The sequence below is a fragment of the Chlorella variabilis genome (genome assembly GCF_000147415.1).
Source record: "Chlorella variabilis unplaced genomic scaffold CHLNCscaffold_16, whole genome shotgun sequence".
Classification (NCBI taxonomy): Eukaryota; Viridiplantae; Chlorophyta; class Trebouxiophyceae; order Chlorellales; family Chlorellaceae; genus Chlorella; species Chlorella variabilis.
The window spans coordinates 961,220-982,435 of NW_005435072.1; the positions used below are offsets into that span (position 1 = coordinate 961,220).

The 21,216-nt window shown below is 69.4% G+C and overlaps 6 protein-coding genes across 6 annotated transcripts in view; 2 read left to right on the forward strand and 4 right to left on the reverse strand.

The window, feature by feature from the left end:
- Positions 1-255: 255 nt before the first annotated feature.
- On the reverse strand, positions 256-1,474 carry CHLNCDRAFT_136516 (hypothetical protein; the record flags this gene model as incomplete). The annotated part of the gene is made up of 7 exons (XM_005845850.1): positions 256-327; positions 434-536; positions 692-757; positions 875-935; positions 1,052-1,105; positions 1,187-1,250; positions 1,460-1,474. 7 exons carry the CDS (start codon positions 1,472-1,474, stop codon positions 256-258), a joined length of 435 nt encoding a protein of 144 aa, XP_005845912.1.
- A 203-nt stretch (positions 1,475-1,677) lies between these two features.
- CHLNCDRAFT_136517 (hypothetical protein) lies at positions 1,678-6,224 on the reverse strand (the record flags this gene model as incomplete). The annotated part of the gene is made up of 9 exons (XM_005845851.1): positions 1,678-2,944; positions 3,191-3,285; positions 3,526-3,659; positions 3,829-4,038; positions 4,225-4,269; positions 4,406-5,388; positions 5,608-5,702; positions 5,929-5,989; positions 6,076-6,224. 9 exons carry the CDS (start codon positions 6,222-6,224, stop codon positions 1,678-1,680), a joined length of 3,039 nt encoding a protein of 1,012 aa, XP_005845913.1.
- A 432-nt stretch (positions 6,225-6,656) lies between these two features.
- On the reverse strand, positions 6,657-9,411 carry CHLNCDRAFT_53630 (hypothetical protein; the record flags this gene model as incomplete). Its single annotated transcript, XM_005845852.1, has 13 exons — positions 6,657-6,735; positions 6,851-6,975; positions 7,144-7,249; positions 7,353-7,467; positions 7,661-7,752; positions 7,932-8,028; positions 8,210-8,286; positions 8,413-8,464; positions 8,620-8,685; positions 8,849-8,923; positions 9,100-9,205; positions 9,282-9,359; positions 9,406-9,411. 13 exons carry the CDS (start codon positions 9,409-9,411, stop codon positions 6,657-6,659), a joined length of 1,074 nt encoding a protein of 357 aa, XP_005845914.1.
- A 504-nt stretch (positions 9,412-9,915) lies between these two features.
- On the forward strand, positions 9,916-10,652 carry CHLNCDRAFT_136519 (hypothetical protein; the record flags this gene model as incomplete). Its single annotated transcript, XM_005845738.1, has 3 exons — positions 9,916-9,953; positions 10,248-10,394; positions 10,526-10,652. 3 exons carry the CDS (start codon positions 9,916-9,918, stop codon positions 10,650-10,652), a joined length of 312 nt encoding a protein of 103 aa, XP_005845800.1.
- Positions 10,653-11,223: 571 nt separating this feature from the next.
- CHLNCDRAFT_136520 (hypothetical protein) lies at positions 11,224-15,592 on the forward strand (the record flags this gene model as incomplete). The annotated part of the gene is made up of 10 exons (XM_005845739.1): positions 11,224-11,386; positions 11,544-11,608; positions 11,828-12,058; positions 12,211-12,348; positions 12,487-12,550; positions 12,864-12,925; positions 13,077-13,740; positions 13,918-13,963; positions 14,169-14,401; positions 14,547-15,592. The coding sequence occupies 10 exons, from the start codon at positions 11,224-11,226 to the stop codon at positions 15,590-15,592; spliced, it is 2,712 nt and encodes a 903-aa protein (XP_005845801.1).
- A 4,687-nt stretch (positions 15,593-20,279) lies between these two features.
- Positions 20,280-21,216, reverse strand: part of CHLNCDRAFT_58481 (hypothetical protein) — a gene marked incomplete at both ends in the record, with an annotated part of 5,451 nt that continues 4,514 nt past the window's right edge. The window contains one exon of the mRNA XM_005845853.1: positions 20,280-21,044. Coding sequence (XP_005845915.1) covers positions 20,280-21,044 — 765 coding nt within the window. The remainder of the gene's footprint in view (positions 21,045-21,216) is intronic.

The window sequence follows — 21,216 nt, forward strand, 5'->3', positions numbered from 1 at the left end:
AGATGAAGCACAGAGCAAGCCGGCAAGGGACTTGCCCGGTTCCGAGGACTCCGCTGGCTGGCGCCAGTCGGGATGGCGCCAGGCGGCCGCAGGTTCCCGTCGCATGCAGGCTTCACTCCCTACAAATCGTGAGATGTGCTTCCTGCCCATGTGTTACAAATCATGAGCCAGCAACTCCCAATGAACATTGTGGCATCAGGGGCAGCTGGCGCCGGGCCGCACCGCCGCTGCTGCAGCCTGCCGGCAAGCCTGCCATCATGCCGGGCCGCCCTGCTCCGGCTTGCTGAGCTCACGCTGCAGCGCCTCAAACTCTTCCAGAGTCATCACCTGCAGCAAGCAGCGGGGATGCAGGGCCAATGGGTGCTTGCTTCCAACTTGCCTGGGGCATGATGGCTAAACACCCAGCTCTCAACCAACCCCCGCGGCAACTCACATTCTCCTCCCCCGGCGCATCCGCCTCCGACACCATCTGCGGGTTGGCGGCATCCAGCTCCGCATCACGAGCCAGCGACTGCTGCACCGCCAGGTCCAGCTCCCTGCGGGGTCTCAGTGTGAGGGGCACAGGGCAAGCAGGTGCGCCAGATACTTCAGGAGGCAGCGAAACCCTCAGCTGCAGCCTCATCCCCATTTTTAAGCTCTTGGGCCAGGTAGCAGCCACACGTATCCAAGGTACGCGGGTATGGCGGCTCACTCCTGCGCCTCGCCCTCCACGCCCCAGTTTGCCTTGCCGGCGCCATGCTTCTTCTCCAGCTCGTGCCTGCCAATTGCCAAGGGGAAGCAGTTGCGGGGCACGCAAGGGACACCAGGAACACAGCAGCACAAGCTGCCAGGGACGGCAGCAGGTGACTGCTCCAAGTGCACAGCAGGCACTCACGCCCTGCCGCTGGCATCATGGCGGTCAAACAGGCGGTCCCCCTTGCGTGGGTGGGTGGCGTCTGCAGCACGAAGGGTGCCGCACGTTGGCCAGCCAGCCCAAGGTTGTAACCCCATGCCCCACGCTCCATGCCGCATCTGTCGGCGCCCCCCCTTCACAGCCTGACACCCAGCTCACGTGACTTGCCCTCTGTCATCTTGGGGGTGTTGCCCCGGCCCTCGTAGGTCGGCGCTGCACAGAGCGGAGCGAGAGCGGCTAGCAACACACAGAGCCTAGCGCCGCGGGTCAGCACTGCTCAGCTGCCCGGCTCACCCGACAGCTCGTCGTATGCCTCGTCTGCCTGCCGGAAGTTGACGGTGGGCTCGTCTCTGGCACCCTGCACGGCAAGTTCCATGCCGAGGCGGCGGGGATCGGTGGTGTGTGTACGGCGGCGGGTGTCGGGCGGGTGTGGAATCTGAGGCGGCAGCCCCGGCTGCTGCCGTGGCATGCCCTGTGCAGGTGAAGTCGTGGAGCAGCCTTGGATGCCTGCGTAGGAATCAGGTTGCTGGCCAAGCCTTCTTCACGTGCACAGAGGGGCAGGCACACCTTGGGGCTCGTCATGGTGGCTGGATGCTGCTCCTGTCAAGGGATGCAATGCTAAGGGTGCTAAAAGTGTCACTCCTGGGGATCAACAGTGGTAGTACAGCCTGGCCTTCAATCGAGATCTGTTTCCCCACCGAAATTACAAGGGGACATTTAGGAGCCTCAGGCTCTACTGGAAGAAAGGGATTGAGAAACAAGGCGGGCGCAGGGCGTCCAAGGCGTCAGCGCAGCACCTGCTGTGATGGCTGGAAGAAGTGCGGCTGGGCTCCCGACCCCGGGCCCGCAGGTGTCCCGCCGCCGCCCCAGATGCTGTTTGGGTCTGGCAGCAGGATGCCGCTGGGCCCCACGCCGCCAAACAGCGAGTCGGCGGCGGCGAACGCGCCCGCGGGCTGCTGCGGCAGGGGCGCAAACAGGCCGCCGCCGCCGGGGCCAGCACCGGCGCCGGCGCCGGCCATCAGGGAGCCGTGCAGGAAGTGGGCGGCGGGCATGGCCAGGCAGCCGGCCGGCGGCGCCACGGGGCTGTTGGCGATGCTGCAGCTCATGCTGTGGTGTGGCGTGGCGCCGCCGCTGTGGCTCATGGGAGAGCTGCTGCCCATGCTGGGCGACAGCGTGGCGGGGCCCGAGGGCGCGGGGCTGCTGGCGGCCGCCGCATCCAGCGGGGCGCTGCCAAACAGGCCGCCCCCGCCCCACATGCCCATGCCGGCGCCTCCAAACAGGCTGCCGCCGCCAGCGCTGCCGCCGTCGCTGCTACGGCTGGTGGGCGGGGCCGGCGTGGGTGCCGACGGCGCCGGGTCTGGGCTGGACAGCGCAGAGCCGCCGCCCAGAAGCTGCTGCTGCTGCGCCAGCGCGGCCAGCTGCTGGCGGGCGGCCTCGGCGGCGGCGGTGGCGGCGGCGGCGTGCGCCTCCGCCTCGGCCGCGCGCTGCGCCGCGGCGGCGGCCTCGCCACGCACCGCTGCCAGCTGCTGCTGCAGGCCCTGCGCCCCGGCCTCCAGCTGCGCGGCCCGTCCCTGGGCAGCAGCCAGCTGCCCGAGCAGCTTCTCGCGCTCCTCCTCCGCCTCTGCCGCCGCCCGCTGCTGGTGGCGTGCCGCCTCCTCCAGCGCCACCGCCAGCGAGGCCTTCTCGGCAGCCAGCATCTCGCACCGCCCCTTGGCGGCGCTGTCGGCGATGCCGGCGCGAGCCACGGCCTCTGCCGCCGCCGCCTCGGCCGCCGCCGCCACGCACCGCCGCTCCTCCGCCAGCTGCTGCTGCCTCGCCAGCTGCCGCCTCAGCGCCTCCACCTCGTCCTGGGCGACCGCCGTGGCCGCCGCCGACGCCGCGCCAGCCGCATCCGAGGCGCTCTTCTTGCTGCGCGCCTCGGCGGCCTCACGGCGCTTGCGCTCCTGTGCCAGCTGCTTCTGCAGTTCCCGGGCCTCAGCCGACACCTCCGCCTCGCGCAGGCTGGCAGCCTTCAGCTCCGCCGCCGCCACCGCCGCCGCGCGCTCAAACTCCCTGCAGAGATCGAAAGGGCGGCGGCAGCGGCACGGTGTGGGCCAAGAGGCAGGCAGGCAGAAGCAGGCAGCCAGGCAGGCAGGGCAGGCAGGGCCATCCAGGCAGGCAGACAGGGCCATCCAGGGGCCATCCAGGGGCCATCCAGGGGCCATCCAGGGACATACAAGAAGGCACCATCCAAAAAGGCGCAGGCAAAACAGCACAGGTAGGCAGCGCAACACGCGGCAGCGGCGTGCCGCCCCGCACCTCTTCTGCGCAGCCTCCACATACGTGCTCTCCTTGACCTTGGCAATGCTGCGCTCCAGCTCCTGCAGCCTCCCCTTCATAGCCTCCTTCTCAACCTGCGGCCAGGCGGGGCGGGCAGGGGCAGAAGCAGGCGACGCATGAGCGGATGCCATGCACGGGGACAAACGCTTGCCACTTCGTCGTGAGCGAGTAGCAAGAAGCAACTGCCCGCAGCTGCACGTGTCTGAGGCACAGACTGCTGCCGCCCCGCCAGGCAGCCCCCTGGCGGCTTCCCCCCTGGCCCTCCCTCTCCTGGCCCTCGCTCCCCTCCCTGCCGTGGCGCCGGCGCCACCTACCCTCAGCGCCTGCACCTCGCGCAGCAGCTTGGCCGCCTCCTCCCGCACCGGCCGCTCCGCCTCGCTCACGCGGCGGATCAGCTGCGCGATGCGACGGTCGGCCCACTCGCGGTGCTGCCGCAGGCTGGCCAGCTCTGCGGGGCGGGCGGGGCAGCTTGGTGGGGTGAATGCGCGGTGTGGGCATCGACGCATAGGCACGCAGGCAGGTGGGCGGGCAGGCGGGTTTGCGGACTGCTTGGCGGCGCCCGGCAGAGGCGCCAAGCCAGCATTAGCTGGTGACCAAGCAGGCCAGCAGCGCCGCACCTGCTGCCAACGCCTGCGGCTCCCCCGGCGCGGCGGCCGCCGCGGCGCTGCCGGCTGGGGCCCCAGCAGCTGCCTCTGCGCCGGCGGCGGGTGGCAGGGGCGGGGCGATGGCGGCGCGTGCGCTGGCAGCGCTGCCTGGGCGCGCCGCGGCTGCCGGCTGGGGGCCCAGCAGCTGCAGGTCTATGGCCGGCAGCGAGTCGTAGTCCGCATCTGCAGGCGCGGTGCGGCCAGCAGGGCGCCGGTTTTTCAGGGAGCAGAGCGCACCTGGCTCCTTGGCAGCGAGCCACCTGCTCCTGGGCAGCAAGAATGCACCTGCTGACGATGCCCCGCTGACCAAACCTCTGCCGAGAGCACCATGCCGGCAGCCACCTCAGCGCCACCTCAGCGCCACCTCACCTGGGTTGTGCTCCCTGTACTCCTCAGCTGTGTACACCTCCACGCCTGCAGAGCAGGCAGGGCTGGGGAGGGCTGGGAGGATGCAGACGAGTGCCACGCATGGCTGACCGGGCAGGTGGGCGCAGCCAGCAACCACCTAGGTGCCGCAGCGGCAGCAGTACACGCAGTCGTGGCGCAGCACAAGCAGCAGCAGCGCGGTGCTCGCCTGGCCCCAGCATGGCCCGCAGCGAGGCCAGCTGCCCCTGGCTCAGCTGCAGCTTGGACAGCTGCTCCTGGATGAGCGCCTGCTGCTCGGCAGACAAACCAACTGGCAAGGTCGTCGACGGCGGCGGCACCGCTGGCGAGGCATGAGCGCTGCCTCCCGCGCCGCCAGCGCCAGGGCTGGTGCTCGGCCCCGCACCCGGCGCCTGCTGCGCCGCCTCTCCAGCCCCTGCCGCTGCCACCTCGGCTATCGCCGCCTCCGCCGCAGCCTCCGTCTTGCTGCCGCCGCCGCTGCCGGAGCCGCTGCGGCGCAGGCTGGCCAGGCTCTGCATCGCCTTGCTCATCTGCTGCTGCAGGCCCAGCATCTGCTGCGCCACCCGGCCAGTGAAGCCGGCGCCTGCGCCGCCGCCAACGCTGGCGCCCAAGCTCGCCGAGCCGCTGGCCACCAGTGCCAGCTCGCTGCCTGCGCTGCCGCTCCCTGCGTCTGTGCCGGCTGGTGCTGGTGCCACGGAGGAGGAGGAGGTGGCGGCTGCTGAGGAGGCGGAGGCAGAGGCCTCTTCCAGGGCTCCCAGCTCCAGCAGCATCGCCTCCAGGTCGCCCTCGGCGGCCTCCGCCGTCGCCAGCTTGCGCAGCACGTCGTCCTCGCCAGCCAGCGAGGCCTGCCAGTGCGGGTCCAGCAGCAGCTGCTGCGCCTGGCGCTGGCGTGCCGCCGCCACGGCGGCAGCGGCGCCGCCGCCGCCGCTCCCGACCGCCCCCTGGCCATTGGCTGCCACGGCGCCTGCTGCGCCGCCGGTGCCGCCGCCGCCGCCACCTGCCGCGCCGCCGGTGAGCAGTGCGGGGGCGGCGCGCACTTCTGGCGCCAGCTGGCGCTGTAGCTGGGCGGGGTCGGGCTTGGGCAGGCGCTCCACCAGGCTCACCACAATCTCAGACAGGTACTTGAGAAGCTCCAGCGGCTGCAGCGGCCTGCAGCGACAGACACAACACGGATATGGCGGGTGCAGCCAGCCAGCGGACGCAGCACCAACCCTGGCATTCGGGCGCTGCGACAGTGCGGCACCCAAGTGGTGCAGGAGGCCGCCAGAGCATCTCGCAGAGAGGCGGCGTGGTCGATGTGGAGACGGCCGCCGGTCGGCGTGAGCCAACAATAAAACGCAGAGCCCCGGCACCTCTCTCCCGGCTCACTTGTCGATCTTGGTGACGTCGTGGCGGCGGATCCACTTGAGTGCTGAGTCGTAAGACACCTCCCGCTTGGCCTGGTGCACCTCCAGGCACGCGCGCTGCATTGGGAGAGGCAGGCGGCAGGGAGCAGGCTGGCATGGGTGCTGGAGGGGAGCGGGCTCTCGGCACAGCCGCCCATGGGCTTGCATGGTGGCATGCTTGGGTGAACCTGGGCAAACTCTTGGGGGGATGCTCAGCTCCCCAGGATGGAGCCGCACACAGGTAGGCGGCGGCGGCGGCGGCAGGTGTGGCCGCGGCTCATCGGCACCACACATCTGGGATTACCTGGGCCACATGCTCGCTGTAGCCAGCCTTCTTCAGCCGCTCCAAAACAGTCCGGCATCTGCTGGAGGGGACGGGCAGCGGCAGCAGTTTGCGGCGGCAGCGGTCCGCAGGGCAGCGGCGGCGGCAGCGCAGGCGCAGCCCGCTCACCTGATCGAGTCCAGTAGCTCTCCAAGCCGTTGCGTGACGGAATCGTCTGCGCCCAGCAGGTCAAGAGCTTGGCTGGCCGGCAACGCTGGTGTCGGGGTTGGGGCTCCGCTGCCTGCGGCCGCCTTGGTGTTTCTGCTCTTCTTGCCCATCGCTGTGGAGCCAATGCAGCACGACAGCCGCGCCTCAATCCGCGGGTAGCCAGAACCCGGCCCAACTTCTTGTGCGCGCCGAAAGCCAAAGCTACGGCTGCTGTGGAGTAGGTTCGATCCAACGAGGAGCGGAGGGCCGGTGATCGCCGAGACCATGATGGGGATCAGGCGGATGAGGTGGCCGCATGGGGTTGGCGGATGGCGGCGGGCCCCGGGCTGGATGATCTGCCCCTGCCCAACATGACTGGCCCTTGGTATGGGCTATCGCAGTAGCCTGAGCAGCATGCAAGTAAAATTTACTCTTTGGAAGGCATGAGGCATGAACTGGGGCAAAGCCCATGTGAGTGGGCTCTTGAACGGTGCGAGGAGAGCGCATGAAAGCAAGCGCAGCAACCTATTGGGAGCCCCTGTGGGTGCGTCGGCACCACAGCATCACTGAGACACCATGCGCAGCACATCGGTGGGCGTCAGCACGCCGATGGCCCGCCCCTCGCCATCCACAATGTACACCCTGCGGGGGCGGAAGCACAGCACAGCGAGTGTGGGCAAGCCAGTGTGGCGAGCCCCTGCCCCTGCCTCTGACACCGGCCCCGCATGCTCCACCGCCACATCCTTCTGCCTCCCACATGCCACACAGCACTCGCCTGTGCTTCTTGTGATCCACCAGCTGGCCGATGGCCTCCCTGAGAGCCGCCTCAGGGCCGCAGGTCACCAGCGGGATGCTGGCCAGCGCCTCGCTCCACCGCCCCTCCTGCACGGCCAGGACACCACGGGGAGGAGTGGTTGGCCGGTGGCAAGGCTGGCACAACCAGGCGTGCGTGTGTGTGTGCACAAGGTGGCAGAAAGGACACGGGATGGGCAGCAGCAGAGCTGGCTGGCTGGCTGGCTGGCGGCAAGCACTTCCCGGGCCGCAACCCACCCTGACCGCCTCGGGCAGCTGGTCGGTGAGGCAGTCTTCCCACCGCAGGCCGCGCCCCTTCTGCAGCAGGAGGAAGGCACCCACCGGAAGTGCCAGTGCGCCAAACCTGCAGTGGGCAGGCGGGCAAGCTATGGCTCAACCCTGCTAGAGCTGTGGAGCGGGCTTGGCAGCAGCGGGCGGCGGGGCCGGGGTGGTGGGCAGCAGCAGACCTGTCTGGTGTGAGTCCGCGCAGGTCGCTGATGCTGAGGTTGGCCAGCAGTGGGCCGCCCGCCGCCTCGGTCACGCCGATCCCAGAGAGCCCGCTGCGGTGCATGGCGGCAAAGGCTGCAGGCGGGCAGGCGGGCAGGCGGGCAGGCAGGCAGGCAGGCAGGCTGGTGGCTGGCACAGTGCTTTCTTCAAAGCCAGGGGCGAGGGCAAGGAGGAAAACTTCATGACAGGTGACTCCCAAGCAGCAGCTGACGCTAGATGGCTTCACGCTGAGAGCCCAAAAGCGATGAGGATCCCCACTTGTTCCCACCTGCTAGTGTAGGCGTGCTGCCGGGGACTGTCTCCACATCGTGGGTGACCAGCCCCAGCTGGGACACCGGCAGGTTAAAGGCCGCATCCAGCCTGCTCGGCACGGCACGGCGCGGCAGGGCGAGATGGTTGGCCAACCCACGAGCAGAGGGGGCCAGCAGAAGGATGGAGGCTGCCGTGGGCAGCACTGGCAAGGCCAAGCGCGGCCCCCACTTCAGGGTGCAAGAGTGCAGCAGCGCCAGGCCTTCCCATGCCCTCCCCGCCGCCCCCACCTGTCTATCTGCGCCGCCAGGAACCGCACCACGTCTGTCTGGCTGACGATGTCTGTGATGTGCCACTCTGGCACTGGCCCATCGGGCGTCTGCTCGCCTGCAGCAGCGCGGCGGGTGGGCAGCGCCCGCACGCATATTGAGGCACAAGGGCGAGCAGCCCGGGGCGGCGATGTGGGGGGTGGGATGGGGAGGTGGGCAGGCGGCGGGTGGGTGGGCCTCACACTGCAGCAGCTCTTGCTCTGGGGGGGCAGCGGGGCTCCACGGGCGCAGGCAGCTACCTGGCAGGATGTCAAACACCGCCACTCGGTGGTGCACCTTCAGGTGGTGGTGGGGCACGTGCAGCTTGCGGGGGGCCCTGCAGGCGGAGCGGGGTGGACTGGAACAGCGGAAAGGTGACGGAAAGCGGGGCATGGCGGAACCCGCATCATGCCAAGCACTGGCAGGTGCATCCAGTGGCCGTCCACGCGGCATGCCAGCCCACCTGACCCGGAAGCCCGTCTCCACCACCTCAAGCAGATTGGACTCTGTGTCGCCTGCAGGCAGGAAGAGCGAGGTGGCAGGGCATCGAAGGGATTCGCAGAAGCGAGTGGGTGGCTGGGCATGGCGGCTTGTGGCGGCACAGCCTCTGCCGCTTGCAGTGGAGGGCAGGCGGCAGCATGCAGCGCGGCACCCCACCTCGGCGCCCCACCTTTAAACCAGAGGTCGCCTCCATGCAGCAGGTTGCTCAGCTTCCGGGAGCAAAACTCCACACCCACTGCACCGGCCGGCAAGGCGAGCCCCAAGCTCAGACGCGGCGCCCGCCGGCAGGCTGCGTGTAGGCCCGGACCCAGCGCCACTGGGACGCTGCGGTAGGGAGGTTTCTGCATGCGACACCACCAGGCCTGCTGCCTTTCACCTGGCACGCCACCTGCGCCCACCTGACTGCAGCTCTGAGATGGACAGCCGCTTGTGCTGCTCCAGGTATCCCTTCTCTAGCAGCTCGGGATACACGCCTGCAAATGGTGTGCGTGAAGGCAGGCAAGGCAAGCGACGCAAGCATTTCGGTCACCGGCAGCAGCGGAGGAGGTCCCATGCACAGAGATGCAGGGCTGGGGCAGGTAGGTAAGCCAGCAAGCAGAGCCGGTTTGCCATTTCTGGCTGAGCGCAGCATGCGTGCGGCGGCGCGCACCCCGCAACATGCTGCCCATGATGTCTGCCACGTCCACCATGCCCACATATTCGCCGGTGGCGGCATCGCTGACTGGGGCGCTCAGGATGTTGTAGGCGGCCAGCGCCTGGAGGTTGGAAGGCCAGGGTTGGTGGGCAGTACCACAAAAATAATGGCAAACAAGCAGGGGGCTTGGCCCGCACCTTCAGGGCGTCGCCGACCGACTGTGCTGTGGTGAACTTGATGAGCTCGGGAGGCTTGGCAGGACCTTCCAGCGGCCCCTGCAGGCAGGCAGCAGCGGCAAGTTGAGGCAAATTAGTTCCAAACCTGCATAAAATGCAATCGGCAGAGTGCCAATCTCGCCTTTAGCCGCCTCAGTTCTTCTAAGAACGCTCCCTGTATAGTTGCGAACAACAGCGCAGGGTTGTTGGCAGCAGTGGAGGCAAGCGGCGGCGTGCGCTTTGAAGGCGCCAGCGGGGTGGCGGGGTGGCGGCGCCTGCCCCAGGTGGCCGCTCACCAGGCGCTGTCGTTCCAGCAAATTCTTGGCTGAGAAAAACGGGCGCGGTTCCCCCGCCAGCCCCGGCATTGCGTCCAGTGTTGGTCAATGCGGTTGCTCAGCCCACCGCGACACGCAAAATGTGAACAACGACACCGAAATGGCGCGGATTGAGCTTGGGTTTGAGCCCTGAGGCTGGTTTACGTCAGGGCAGGGGTGTCGTGGCGGAAGAACCCCATGCAGCCCCACCACACCTTCTCCTGCTATCGTGCAATCACCATCGTTCAATCCGACACCACATCTAGCAGAAGCACTCAGCTGCAGAGCCCTGCAGTGAAAGTATGGACAAGCACCCGCCTGTGAGCAAGGATGCACTGCGGTGAGCACCAGGGGGCCGGGAGGAGGTGTCGGGGCCTGTGCGAGGTCGCGGGGTGGGCTGCTGGCAGGCGCCATGGCGGCGGGCGCCATCTGTCCAGATCGCGGTGACTGGCGGGTTGCGGCCCTGCCGCTGCCGGCTGCGGACCCTGCCTCGATGCCTTCTGGCGCTGCGTGCCATGGCTGCGGGCTCCATGTGACCTGATCGTGGCGGTGTGCGGGACGGGACCTTGCTGCTGCTGGCTGCGGGCCACGCCCCACGCCGTCTGCCGCTGCGGCCCTGCCTTTCTGGAGCCAGCCATGTAGGAGATTACAGGCACCACGTGGAGCGCGCCAAGGACGAGCGGTTGGACCGCCAGGACGGCACCGGGCGTGGGCACGAGGTGGCCAAGAAGGGGGGCGCCGGCAAGGCCAACTGGGGCGTGGAGGGCGACCGTGTCACCGAGTAAGCTGCTGGCATGCCATCCAACAGTGGTCTTGACCGTCTTGCCATGGCGGGGTCCTTTCAGTGTAAGCCCAGCCCAGATGAGCACCCGCTGACTTCCGCTGTGTCCATGTGCCGCTCGGCCTGCCCAGGGAGATGCAGGAGGAGGACTTGGATGTCGGCCCCGATGCCGTTTCCCCCCGCGATTTCGTGGAGAACTCGGATGTGCTGACGCTGGACGAGTATGAGGCGAAGCGCAAGGCGCAGGTCAAGGCCTGAGGGCACAGCGCCTTGGCGCTATCTATAGACAGCCTAGTAGCAGAGCGTGTTTGTGGGCATTGAGTTTTTAGTTTGCTTGTTTTCCCCGCCGCCTGCGTCAGGTGTCAAGCAAGTGCCGAGAGATGCCGCCATGTGCCACACATGCGCCCTGTTCTTTTTCTATGCCAATTCAAGTTATCCTGCAGCATTGCTACTTCCGCTGCACCCACCATGTTGATGTAAAGGCCTATCTGGTCCTGCCACAGCAGCCGTATGTGCAGCCGGGCGCCAAGGCGGCGGCACCTGTGCTCATGGACGCTCGGGAGTGGCTACATTCATGCATGTTCCACGCACGCTTTCTGCACGGCCCTTCACGGATTGCTGCGCAGCTGAAAGAGCGAGCCTGGCGCACTTCCTGTCGCACTGCTGGCACGCCCTTAGCAGGAGTGCCAGCTGCAGGCTCCTAAGCCCTCAGCAAATCGCTGTTGCCTTCAAGACAGAGCTGTCCCCGCTCTGAGCAACGTTGGCACAAAACGGAGCTCGGCTTGCTCAGTGGCCTCCCTGTCTGGAGAGCGCTGTGATCTGGGGGCTCATGGCAGAGCCCAGGGCCGGCAGCCCGCCCCCAGCGGCGCTGGAGGAGGGCGAGGACTGCCCACCCGGCTTGGTCAGTGGCGCAGAGAACGAGCTGGAGGCTGCGGGCAGCCACTCCAGCCCGCCCTCGCTGATCTCCGCCGCCAGCAGCGGGAGCAGCGACGGTGCGTCGCCCGACGGCGCGCCTGCCGCCAGTCGCCCGCCCGCCCACCCGCTTGCAAGCACTGCCACTTGCTGCTGCGTTGCTAGCTACACTCTTCCCGCTCAACCGCTGCGTGAAGGTGAAGGTGCATCCACTTGCTTCCTGCACGCTGCCTGCAGAGGGTGACGGCGCACCGGGCGGACAGGGCCGCAGCCGTGGCGGTGTACGCAGCAGCGGCCTGCAGGTAATGCAAGCCATTGCAGCCGGTGGGCCCGCCAGCTCCCTCCTGCACCCTTCTGCGCATCCGGCCTGCTGTCAGTTTAGATCTTTAACAAACTGCTTGCCGATCGCTGCCTTGTGCCAGCCCTGCTCTCGGGCTCCTGAGCTTCCAGCATCAACCGCCCCAGCACCCTCACCCCCTGTGCCGCTCTGCCTCCCCCACTCTCGCCCACCTCCCGCGCAGACCGGCTTCTTCGCGCGGCAGCAGGCGCCGCAGCAGGCGCCGGGGCGCGGCGGTGGCGGCGGTGCTGCCCTCGGCGGCCTGGACGAGATTGACCGCAGCGACTCAGAGGGCAGCCAGGGCGACTTCCTGGAAGAGCTGTTCGACCCCCTGGAGCAGTATGGTGAAGGGGAGGAGGCGGGGCCCGCCTTCCCCGGCTTTGGAGGCGGCCTGCTGGGTGGCGTGCTGCCGCAGGTGTGTGCACTGCCGCAGGGCTGGGCCCTGCCTGTGTGTCGGTGGCGCGCCCGCCTGCGTCTGTGGCGTCCACAGCCGTCGCAGGTGCTGCCTCCACATGAAACTGATGCGGGGTGCTGCGCTTCTGCCCGGCGGCTGCCTGTGTACTGCAGCAGCTGGAGCAGTACATGCAGGGCATGGGGCTGAACGACGGCCTGCTGCAGCAGCTGCCAGTCCAGGACCTGCTGGGCATGGTGATGCGCAACGGCGGCGGCGGGCTGCTGGGGGGCGGTGGCGGGGGGCTGATGTGGGTAAGTGGGTCGGCCACGCCGCTGCCAGCTTGATCCGCGTGCACACACGCCCAGCACGCATCAAGCGCAGCATCGTGCATGCGACGCTTGAACTTTTCCCTCTGATGCTGTTCCCTCTATCGTTCACTGCGCCTGCAGCCCTTTGATGGCTTGCTGGCTGAGCCCAACGGCGGCGTGGTCATGCCGGCACGCTCCATGGCAGGTGCGCCTGCTGCCGCTGGGCTGCCTGCTAGACGGCGTGTGTGCCCGCTGACTGCTTGCTCCCGGCCGCACGCCAACGCATCCAGCCGCCTACCGTTCCTCTCCCACCCCCCTTGGCAGCTCCGCGTATCCCTGATGGCCTAGACCCCTCGGCCCGACTCCACGCACAGCTGATGGCTGACCAAGGGTTCGCCACAGGTGGGCTTGGTGCCTGGTTGGCTGTGCTGCTCCCACCCGTCGCGCCCATCCATGCACCCCCGGCTGCGCGGCGGCCTCACAGCGCACCTGCCTGCCCACCTGGCCCCCGCCTGCAGCGCTGGACCCTGCCAGGCACGCTGCCTGCGCTGCGGAGGGCGTGCCCCACGGCAGGCGGCAGGTGGGGCCCTCCCGCGTCGGGCTTGATTGCGAGGCAGCAAGCAGCATGCCAGTCCTGCGCTGTGCCTGCCGGGCATGCCTTGCTGCTCACCCGCTGGCTCCAGCCCCTCATTGCTGACCCCGCTGCTGCTGGGCCGGGCCCTGGGCTGCAGGCCTCGCCGCGGGCGCCCGCGTCGCGCAGCCCAGCCGCCAGCGGCAGCGCGGCGGGTCCGCCGGGGGCGCGCCCGACGGCGCCGCAGCAGGCTGGCGGCGTGGGCGGGGGCCCGGCCTCCCTGGGCCGCCCCCTGCACAGGGTGGACTCTGCCAGCGGCGGCGGCGGCCTGCAGCGCGGCGACTCGGCTGCCTCCCAGGGCGGCGGCAGCATGCTGCGCCAGGCGGCGGCGCTGGCGCCGCGCCAGGGCCGGTCGCGCCTGGCGGGCGCCTCTCGCTCAGCCAGGGGCGGCCAGGCCGGCAGCCAGGACATGCGGGAGCTCTTGGGCGCAGCGTCTGGCCTGGACTCCCCATCAGGGCCAACTAGCGGCAGCGAGGAGGGCAGCGAGGACGAGGGGCAGCGGGTGGCGCAGCGCCTGCGTGCCGCTCGCCCGACGGGCGGCAGCCCGCGACGGCGGCAGCAGCAGGAGGAGCAGGCGGGCCCCGCGGCAGCGGCGGGCGGCGCGGGAGAGCCGCCGCACCGGCGCCCGCGTCGCAACGCGGTGTTTGGACAGCTGCCGGGGCTGGGCCCTGGGGGCGCGGTAGCCGTGCAGAGCGCTGGTGCTGGCAGCGGCGGCGATGCCACGCCCAGCCTGGCGTCCACGGAAGGGTCAGAGGCCAGCGGCGGTGAGGGCCCATCTCGCCGCCGCCGCCTCCGTGCCCGCCTCTTGCAAGGTGGGGTGCAGCGCCCTGTCAGCTGCACTCCTCCTGCCCTCGCCACGCCTCCCCAGCTCTCTGCGCAGGGAAAGGCGCTGACGGGCTGCTTGCTCTCACCTGGCCCCGCCCGCCTGCCAGTTCCTGCAGGCGCCGGCCATAGCGATGGGTCGCCGCCGCTACCGGAACCCTATAGGTGCTGCCCTGCCGCCTGCCTTGCTCCTGGAAGCAGGTTGTGTGCCCTGTGTGTCTCTCGCCTTTGCCTCTGCCTCCCATCCACTTGTCCCACGCCACACATGCCTGCCACCTGTGCATTGCAGCGACGGCGGCAGCCCAGGCTTGCCCGAGGGCGATGGTGCGAGGCGCGGCGGCCGCCCAGCTGGCCGCCGCCGCCCACGTAGCCTGGGCAGCTCGCAGGGAGATGCGCCGCTGCCGCTGCAGGCAACCGGGAGCAGCGACGAGGATGAGGAGAGCGCGCCCGGGCTGGAAGGCAGCATTGCAAGCTCCGAGAGCGTGCCTGGCATGGTCAGCGATGCAAGCAGCGACGGCTGGGCGCCGCCGCTGGCAGGCAGCGAGAGCGAGAGCGAGGCAGGCAGCGAGAGCGAGGCAGGGGGTGGCGGGCCTCGCCCCAGCGGTGAGCAAGCGTGGCCGGCTGTGCCTGTGTGTGGGGACCTGCCTGTGTCCAACCCGCCCGACCTGCTGCACCCCTGCTCCCTCTGGCGTGGCTGTTCTGGTTCCACCGCGGCCGCCGCCGCTGCTGCCGCTGCTGTCACCTGCAGGCGCACCGTTCCTTGCGGCGAGGGGGCGGCCTGCTGTGGCGCCGCTGTTCGGGTTGACGCCAGGCGCCCCAAGACACGCGCAGCTGGCAGCGCTCGCAGCCCCGGCGCCGCGGCCGGGCTTCACGTCAGACCAGCGCACGGTCATGCAGGCGCTGGCCTCCCTGCTGCCGCAGCAGGCAGACGGCGCGGGGTGGGCCGAGCTGGCCGCGTACGTGCGGCACGCCAGCGCCGGCGCCGGCGGCGGCGGCGGCGGCAGCGGCGGCGGCGTGCAGCTGCTGTCCCGCCTGGTGGCCGCCGCGGCCGGCCGCTTCCCTGCGGAGGTGGAGGCGGCAGGGCTGACGGAGCGGCCGCTGGGCCCGCTGCCGCCTCCACCCGCGCCCGCCGCTGCCCTGGCGGCAGCCGCCGGCCCGGGCTCGAGCACCGTCGCCGCGGCCGCCAGCAGCAGGGCGGCAGGAATGCGGCAGCAGGCGGAGGGGGAGCAGGAGGAGGGGGCGCTGCAGGTCACCTTTGTGGTGGGTAGCCCGCAGGCAGCCCAGCAGCTGCAGCAGGAGCTGGGGCCGGGGGTAGCGGTGGTGGCCGAGGGCCATCCCCCGCCGCAGCGCCCGCCGCCGCAGATCACGCTCGTGGTGGGCAGCCCGCAGGCGGCGGCGGCGCTGCACCAGCGGCAGCTGGGCCCAGGGATCGCGGTGCTCGCTGAGCAGCAGTACGAGGCTGAGCTGGCCGGCCGGGCGGCAGGGCCAGCAGATGCGGCCAGCCAGGATGCCGAGGATGAGGCTGGCCTCAGCACCTCGGCGGCGGCGGCAGTCCCGCTGCCAGCGCCACAAGACGGCAGCCCCGCAGCCGCAGCCGCAGCCGCCGGCGCGGCGGCGCTGGGGGATCTGGCTGCCTCCATGCGCGGCCAGGGCCTGCAGGCATCTGTGGCCACCACCGAGGCAGCGCTGCGCCTGCTGTCATCGGGCATGGGCGCTCAGCAGCCGCTGCCGCCCCTGGTGGCAGCCGCGGTGGTGGCGGCGGCTGGGCCGGCCCCTGAGCAAGCAGAAGAGTAGTGTGCAGGCATGTATTCATTCAACCCCTGTTTCTTTCTCTTGTACCGCACCATCTGTACCTTTCCACGACTGTTTCACTCCCAGTCTCCTTCCTCCTTGCCTTGTTGTGTACTGGCTTGCTTGCTATTAACAGAAATGCCCGGCGAACATCAGAGGCGCCGGCAGCTGAGCATTGTGTTGCAGCAAAGAAGAGCAAGGTAACAGTATGACAGCATGAAATGTTGGTAACGGAAGTCGGGTAATGGACAGGGTGTACCGAGGCATGTACCGCGGGGGTGGCTGCTCAGGCGAAAAAGTGTGCTGCCTTGGGTGGCAGCGGTGCACAGGGAGGGGAGGGACATGCTAGTTCAAGAAGTTGTCAAAGAAGTCGGGTGGGTTCATTGGTGATGTTTGCAGCAAAAAATGGGTCAGGGGCGCCCCGTCGAGCGGGGGACGGCTCATCTACACTGATGATGAAGGAGGGGTACGCCGCGCGTTTGCAGCGCGGGGCGGGGCGTGCGGCGGTCAGGCGTCGTCGTGCCACAGCGTGCGCAGCAGCGTCGCCTCCACGATGGTCAGCGAGAAGGTGGTGCTGAAGGTGGGCAGGAAGGCGTCGGAGAAGGCGGACAGGCTGTCCAGCGCGCCCGGCTCCACCACCAGCTGCCCCAGCGCGGCGTGCACCGTCTGGGCCACGCCCTCCAGGTGCGGCTCCAGCGCCGCAGACACCAGCTGCAAGCCGTCGTCCAGCGCGCCCTTGAGCTTGCCGTGGAAGGCGGAGCTCTGGAGCAGGGTGGCCATGGCCGCGGCGGAGGTGCCCTCCGGCACCGAGGCGCGCAGCTGCGAGGCCAGCGCGGCCATGTCGGCGCGCGTGGCGGCGATGACACGCGCGGCCAGGCCCTCCACGTGCGCCGCCAGCGCCGCCACGGCGGCGTCCTGCTGCTGCTGCGGCACGAGCGCCACGCCGCGGCCAGCCAGCTGCTGCACCAGCTGCTCCAAGTGGAAGCCCCAGGTGAGGCCCACCACCGCTGCCTCGGACGCCTCCACTGCGCTCAGCTCCACAGGCTGCTGCTGCTGCGCGGCGGCGGCGCCCTGCTGCGGCTGCGGCTGGTGCAGCTGCAGCTGGCGGCGGCTGTACTGCTCCGAGGACGGGCGGCTAAGGGTGGCGGCGGCGGCTTGCAGCAGATCTGCGGGAAGGGGGCGAGGAGGGAGGCGCGGCGGTCAGATATGGCGGTGGGAGAGGAGTGGGGTGGGAGTGTGTGTGGGCGGGAAGCGCGGCGCGCAGACGCCTCTGTCCTGTGCTGCGAGATGACAGAAACCAGCCAGGCTGCCCAAAGGCAGGTTGCAGCCGCAACAGTAAAGCAAAGCAGGCTTGTTGGGCGAGGCTGTTGGGGGTGGCGGGTGGCGGCTGCCTACCTGCAGTCTCCTGGACGCCATCGGCGGCGGCCGGGGCAGGGCGGGAGGCTGCCGCGCTCTGCAGCGACGCCAGCAGCAACAGCGCTGCCAGGGGGGCTGCTAACCGCGGCATATGGGCTGCAGTTTCAATGCGGGAGGGTGGCGGCGGGGAGGACTCGGTAGGAGTGCTACCACCACGGGGCGTTCGTGTTGGGGATTGGTGTGGGGAAGGCTTGCAAGGTGCGGGGCGGTGTGGATGGGAGAATGCAGGAGGCTGCTGGCACGTCGTCGTCGCTATGAGCCCGCTCGCCTCAAGTACTACCCAAGGACGCCTGCGCGTCCCACCTCCTCAATGCCCCGGTCTGCGCCCTTCATCGTCCAATCACACACTTAGAAGCCGTGGAAACTCGCGCCAGAGCGCAAACCTAACCAAACCTTGATGTTTCAAAGGCATGCAAGGCTTGCTGACCCAAGGGGAGCTGAGGCGAAGCTCCCCTCCCCTTCGTCTTTGCAGTGCATTGCCACAAGCATTTTCCCCAAAGAAGAAGGTACAAAAGGGTCCAGGCTTTTTTTGAGTGAGGACAGGGACCGGCGGGGCTGGCGGCGGGTGGTGGCATGGCACCCTCACCCTGCCCGCAGCGCCGGCTCCTCCGCCTGTCCTGGGTGTCCTCCGCACCCTGCTCCACTGAACATGTCCTGGGTGGGGCTGCCCAGTGGGCCCCATCCTGAAAGGTGGTGCGCAATGAAAGCTTACACAAGGGGCAGCCGTTTTGCAACGGTGAGGGCGATTGTATGGGTATGGGATCGCTGAACGGTCGCGTATCACAACGGTGGACTGAATGCGGGTGCCAGAGTGAGGCAGAGAACAGTAGAGATTGGCAGAGGAGGCGCCCTGGGCAGAGAGAGCGACCAGTCACGACAGATAAAAGAAGAAGCAGAAGGCAAGTACAAAATTGGGCAACGTAGGCTAGCATGGGCTGGGCAAGAAATGCAACTCGAGGAGAGGCTGGTGGCGCGCCGCAGCGCACCGCGCCTCTCCACGCGCTGATCACGCGTCCTGCCACAACGAGTGCAGCAGCGTGGCCTCCACCACGTTCAGGGAAAACTTGTCCACAAAGTTGGGCAGGAAGGCGTCGGAGAAGGCGGGCAGCGGGTCGAGCGCGCCCGGCTCCACCACCAGCTGCCCCAGCGCGGAGTGCACCGTCTGGGCCACCACCTCTAGGTGCGGCTCCATGGCTCTGCAGGCAGGCAGCGGGGATGCGCAGGGGCCAGCCGGATCAGAAAAATGCGGGCCGTGCGGCGGGGAGCTCGGGAAGCGTGGGCGAGGCGGGGCTGGTATGCCGCAAGCAAAGCGTGGGGCAGCCTGCCTCACCCTGAGACGAGCACCACCGCGTCATCCACCGCTCCTTTCAACTTGGCGTTGAAGTCGGTGGTGTGTAACAAGGTGGCCATTGCTGCAGCAAGGGTGCGAAGCAAGGGGAGGCGGGAGGTCGGGGGCTGGTGCGAGCGGGTGGGGAAGCTGCCCGCGCGTGCTGGCAAGCCGACCGCGCCCTGAGGCTGCCACACCCCCATGCCCCAGCCGCCCGGCTCGCAGGCAGGCAGGCAATGAATGCAGGAAATGGCGTGAGGCGTGGGCAGCCTGGCGCGCCGCCTCACCTGCTGCTGAGGTGCCCTGCGGTATTGATGACATCAGCTTGGCCACCAGGGCTGCTATTTCGCTGCGAGTGAGAGCGATGACCTGCAGGGCGGCGGGGACAGCAGCTGGATGAGGCGGGGCGGGAGGGGCCAGGGCGCTGACTGAGCAGCCACAAGCGGGCTGCTCCCCGGCGGTGGCCAAAGACTGCGCCACGCCCGGCGCCTGCTGCGGCGGCGGCTGCGCACCTCATCGGCCAGCGCCTCTGCGTCTGCCACCAGCGTGTCGACCACGCTCTGGTGCAGCTGCTCTGACGGCGAGAGCCGCAAGCCGCTGGCCGCCAGCTCAGCGAGCACCGCCTCCAGCTGCGGCGCCCACATGAGCGCCACCGCCGCCGCCTCGGGCTCCAGCACCGTGGCTGTGCCCTCCGCCTGCGACATCAGCAGCAGGCGGCGGTTGTACGGGCCCCGCGAGCCGTCCTGGCTCGGGAACTGCGGCGCTGCCAGGCCGCCTGCGGGAAAAGGGAGGCGAGGGGGGCGCAGCGCAGGCGGGGCGGGGGAGTGGGTGGAGGGCACGGGTGCGGTAAAGGCGCTGCGGCAGTGCAGCAACCAGACCAGAGTGCAAGGCGCTAGATGGCGCGCCGGGGAGGGTACAGGGCAGGCAAGCTGCCGGCGGGGGGGCGCTCACCAGTGCGCAGGCCGCCGGGGGCGCTGACGTCGGGCGTAGGTCGAGTACCGCTGCAAGCAGGCAGAGCTGCCAGCGCCGCTAGCACCACCAGGCACCACGCCCCAGCTCGCCGCTGCGGCATTGCAGCTGCTGGGCTGGCGTGGGAGGCCGGGCGGAGGGTCAAGCCAAGCTCAACCCCCGCGGGTTGGCGAGGCAGCCAGTGGGTGCTGGCTTAGAAGACAGAGCGGCCGCTCGGCAGGCCAGGAAACGCGCCGGCTGAGGCTGTGGAGGTCAGGGAGTGGGTTCTGGACGGGGCGGCGGCGACACAAAACTGGCTGCTTCGGCTGCGCGGGTTTAGCCGACCAAAGCACTCTGCGAGCCAACCAAAGGACTCTGCGAGCTATGGCAGTGCGGCGATCGGCTGATCGAAAATGTGGGGGCTTCCTTCAGTGCAGGTAACCTCCATTGGAAGCGTACGGTGAAACGTTTCTTTCGATTTCTTGGGATACAGAGAGCCTGGAGGTAGCACTTGACCAGCCTCTGGCTTGTTACTAACGAAAGAGGGCCGAAGGGCCCGTCGGGCGGGGGGGCGGGGGGCGGTAACGCCAAAACTTTTGGTCGTTCAGAAGAGTCGCTACGCAAGAATTGCAGTGGGCTAGAACAGTTTCGAGCCCTTTAGAGGGCCATTTGTGAGGATAATGTGGGGCGCCGCGCCGCGCCCCCACCGCTCCTGTCCCTCCACTACGGCGGCGGCGGCGGCAAAAGAGCTGCAGCGGCAGCTGCCGCTACTGTAGGACAATATGTGGGTAACACGCATGATTTCCGGGCTAAAGACCCCTCCTCATGCATAGTGCCCTGCATTCTCGCACTCTGGGGCTGCCTGGAGGCCGGCAGGGCGATACAGCAGCTGCAGAGTCAGCAAGCCACGCCGCCGCCTCTGGCGCAGGTTCGCTCGTCTGGCATTGCTCGTCTGGCACATTTCATTACACCAGGCACCCCAACGCCCCTCGTGGCAGCTCAGAAGGCAGTCCAGCTGCCACTAGCGGGCGGTACGTCATCGGCCGCAGCAGCAGGCGAGGCCGCCGCCGCCTCGCCGCCCTCCGCCGCCACCTCGGCGTCGCCCGCTTTGGGGCTCTCTGCCGCCAGCGCCTGGGCGCTCCCAAACGCGCCGCTGGCCTGCTTGACGGGCGCGGGCGCCGTCACGGCATCAAAGGCAGCAAACACATCCACCGCTTCGGCCGCAGGCGCCGGCGCCGCCACGCCGCCTGCCGCCGTGTCGCCGCTCTCAACCCCGGCCTCGAACGAGTTGCTGGCGGCATCGGGCGCAGCCGCATCTGCCTCCGCCCCAGCCTCCGCCTGCTCCTCCTCTGCCGCAGCCGCGGCCGCGGCCGCAGCCGCCGCGCCGCTGCCACCCGCCACCAGCGAGCCCTGCTTGCTGGCGGGCTTGGCGGCGGGCGCTGCGGACAGCGCCTCTGCGATCGCCGATGCCAGCACGCCAGCCTCTGCCGCCGCGCTCACCGCCTCCGCCTCCGCGACGGAGGCCGCGCCCTCCAGCGGTGCGGCCGCGGCCGGCGGGTCGCCCGCGCCGCCCGCCGCCGCCGCCGCCGCCGCCGCGGGCGTGGAGCCCTCGGCCGCGGGCGCCACGGGCGCCGCCCCCACCTCCTCGTCCTTCTCCAGAGCGGCGGCAGAGGGGGCGGCGTACGTGGTCAGCCGCGTGTCCACGGGCAGCGCGCTGACAATCTTGAAGCCTGCAGCGCCAGAGCAGGGGCGCAGGCACAAAGGCTTAACAAGCATCGCGCACGGCGGCAGCAGGGGCCCGGCCTGCTGCCCCCGGCCTGCTGCCCCGCACGCCCATCCAAGCACGCAGGCTGGGCTGACCCCCCCAATCCCAGCCGCACTGCCTGGCCCCGCCAAGCCAGCCCCGTCCCCTGGCCGCCCCGCCCCGCCAGCCACG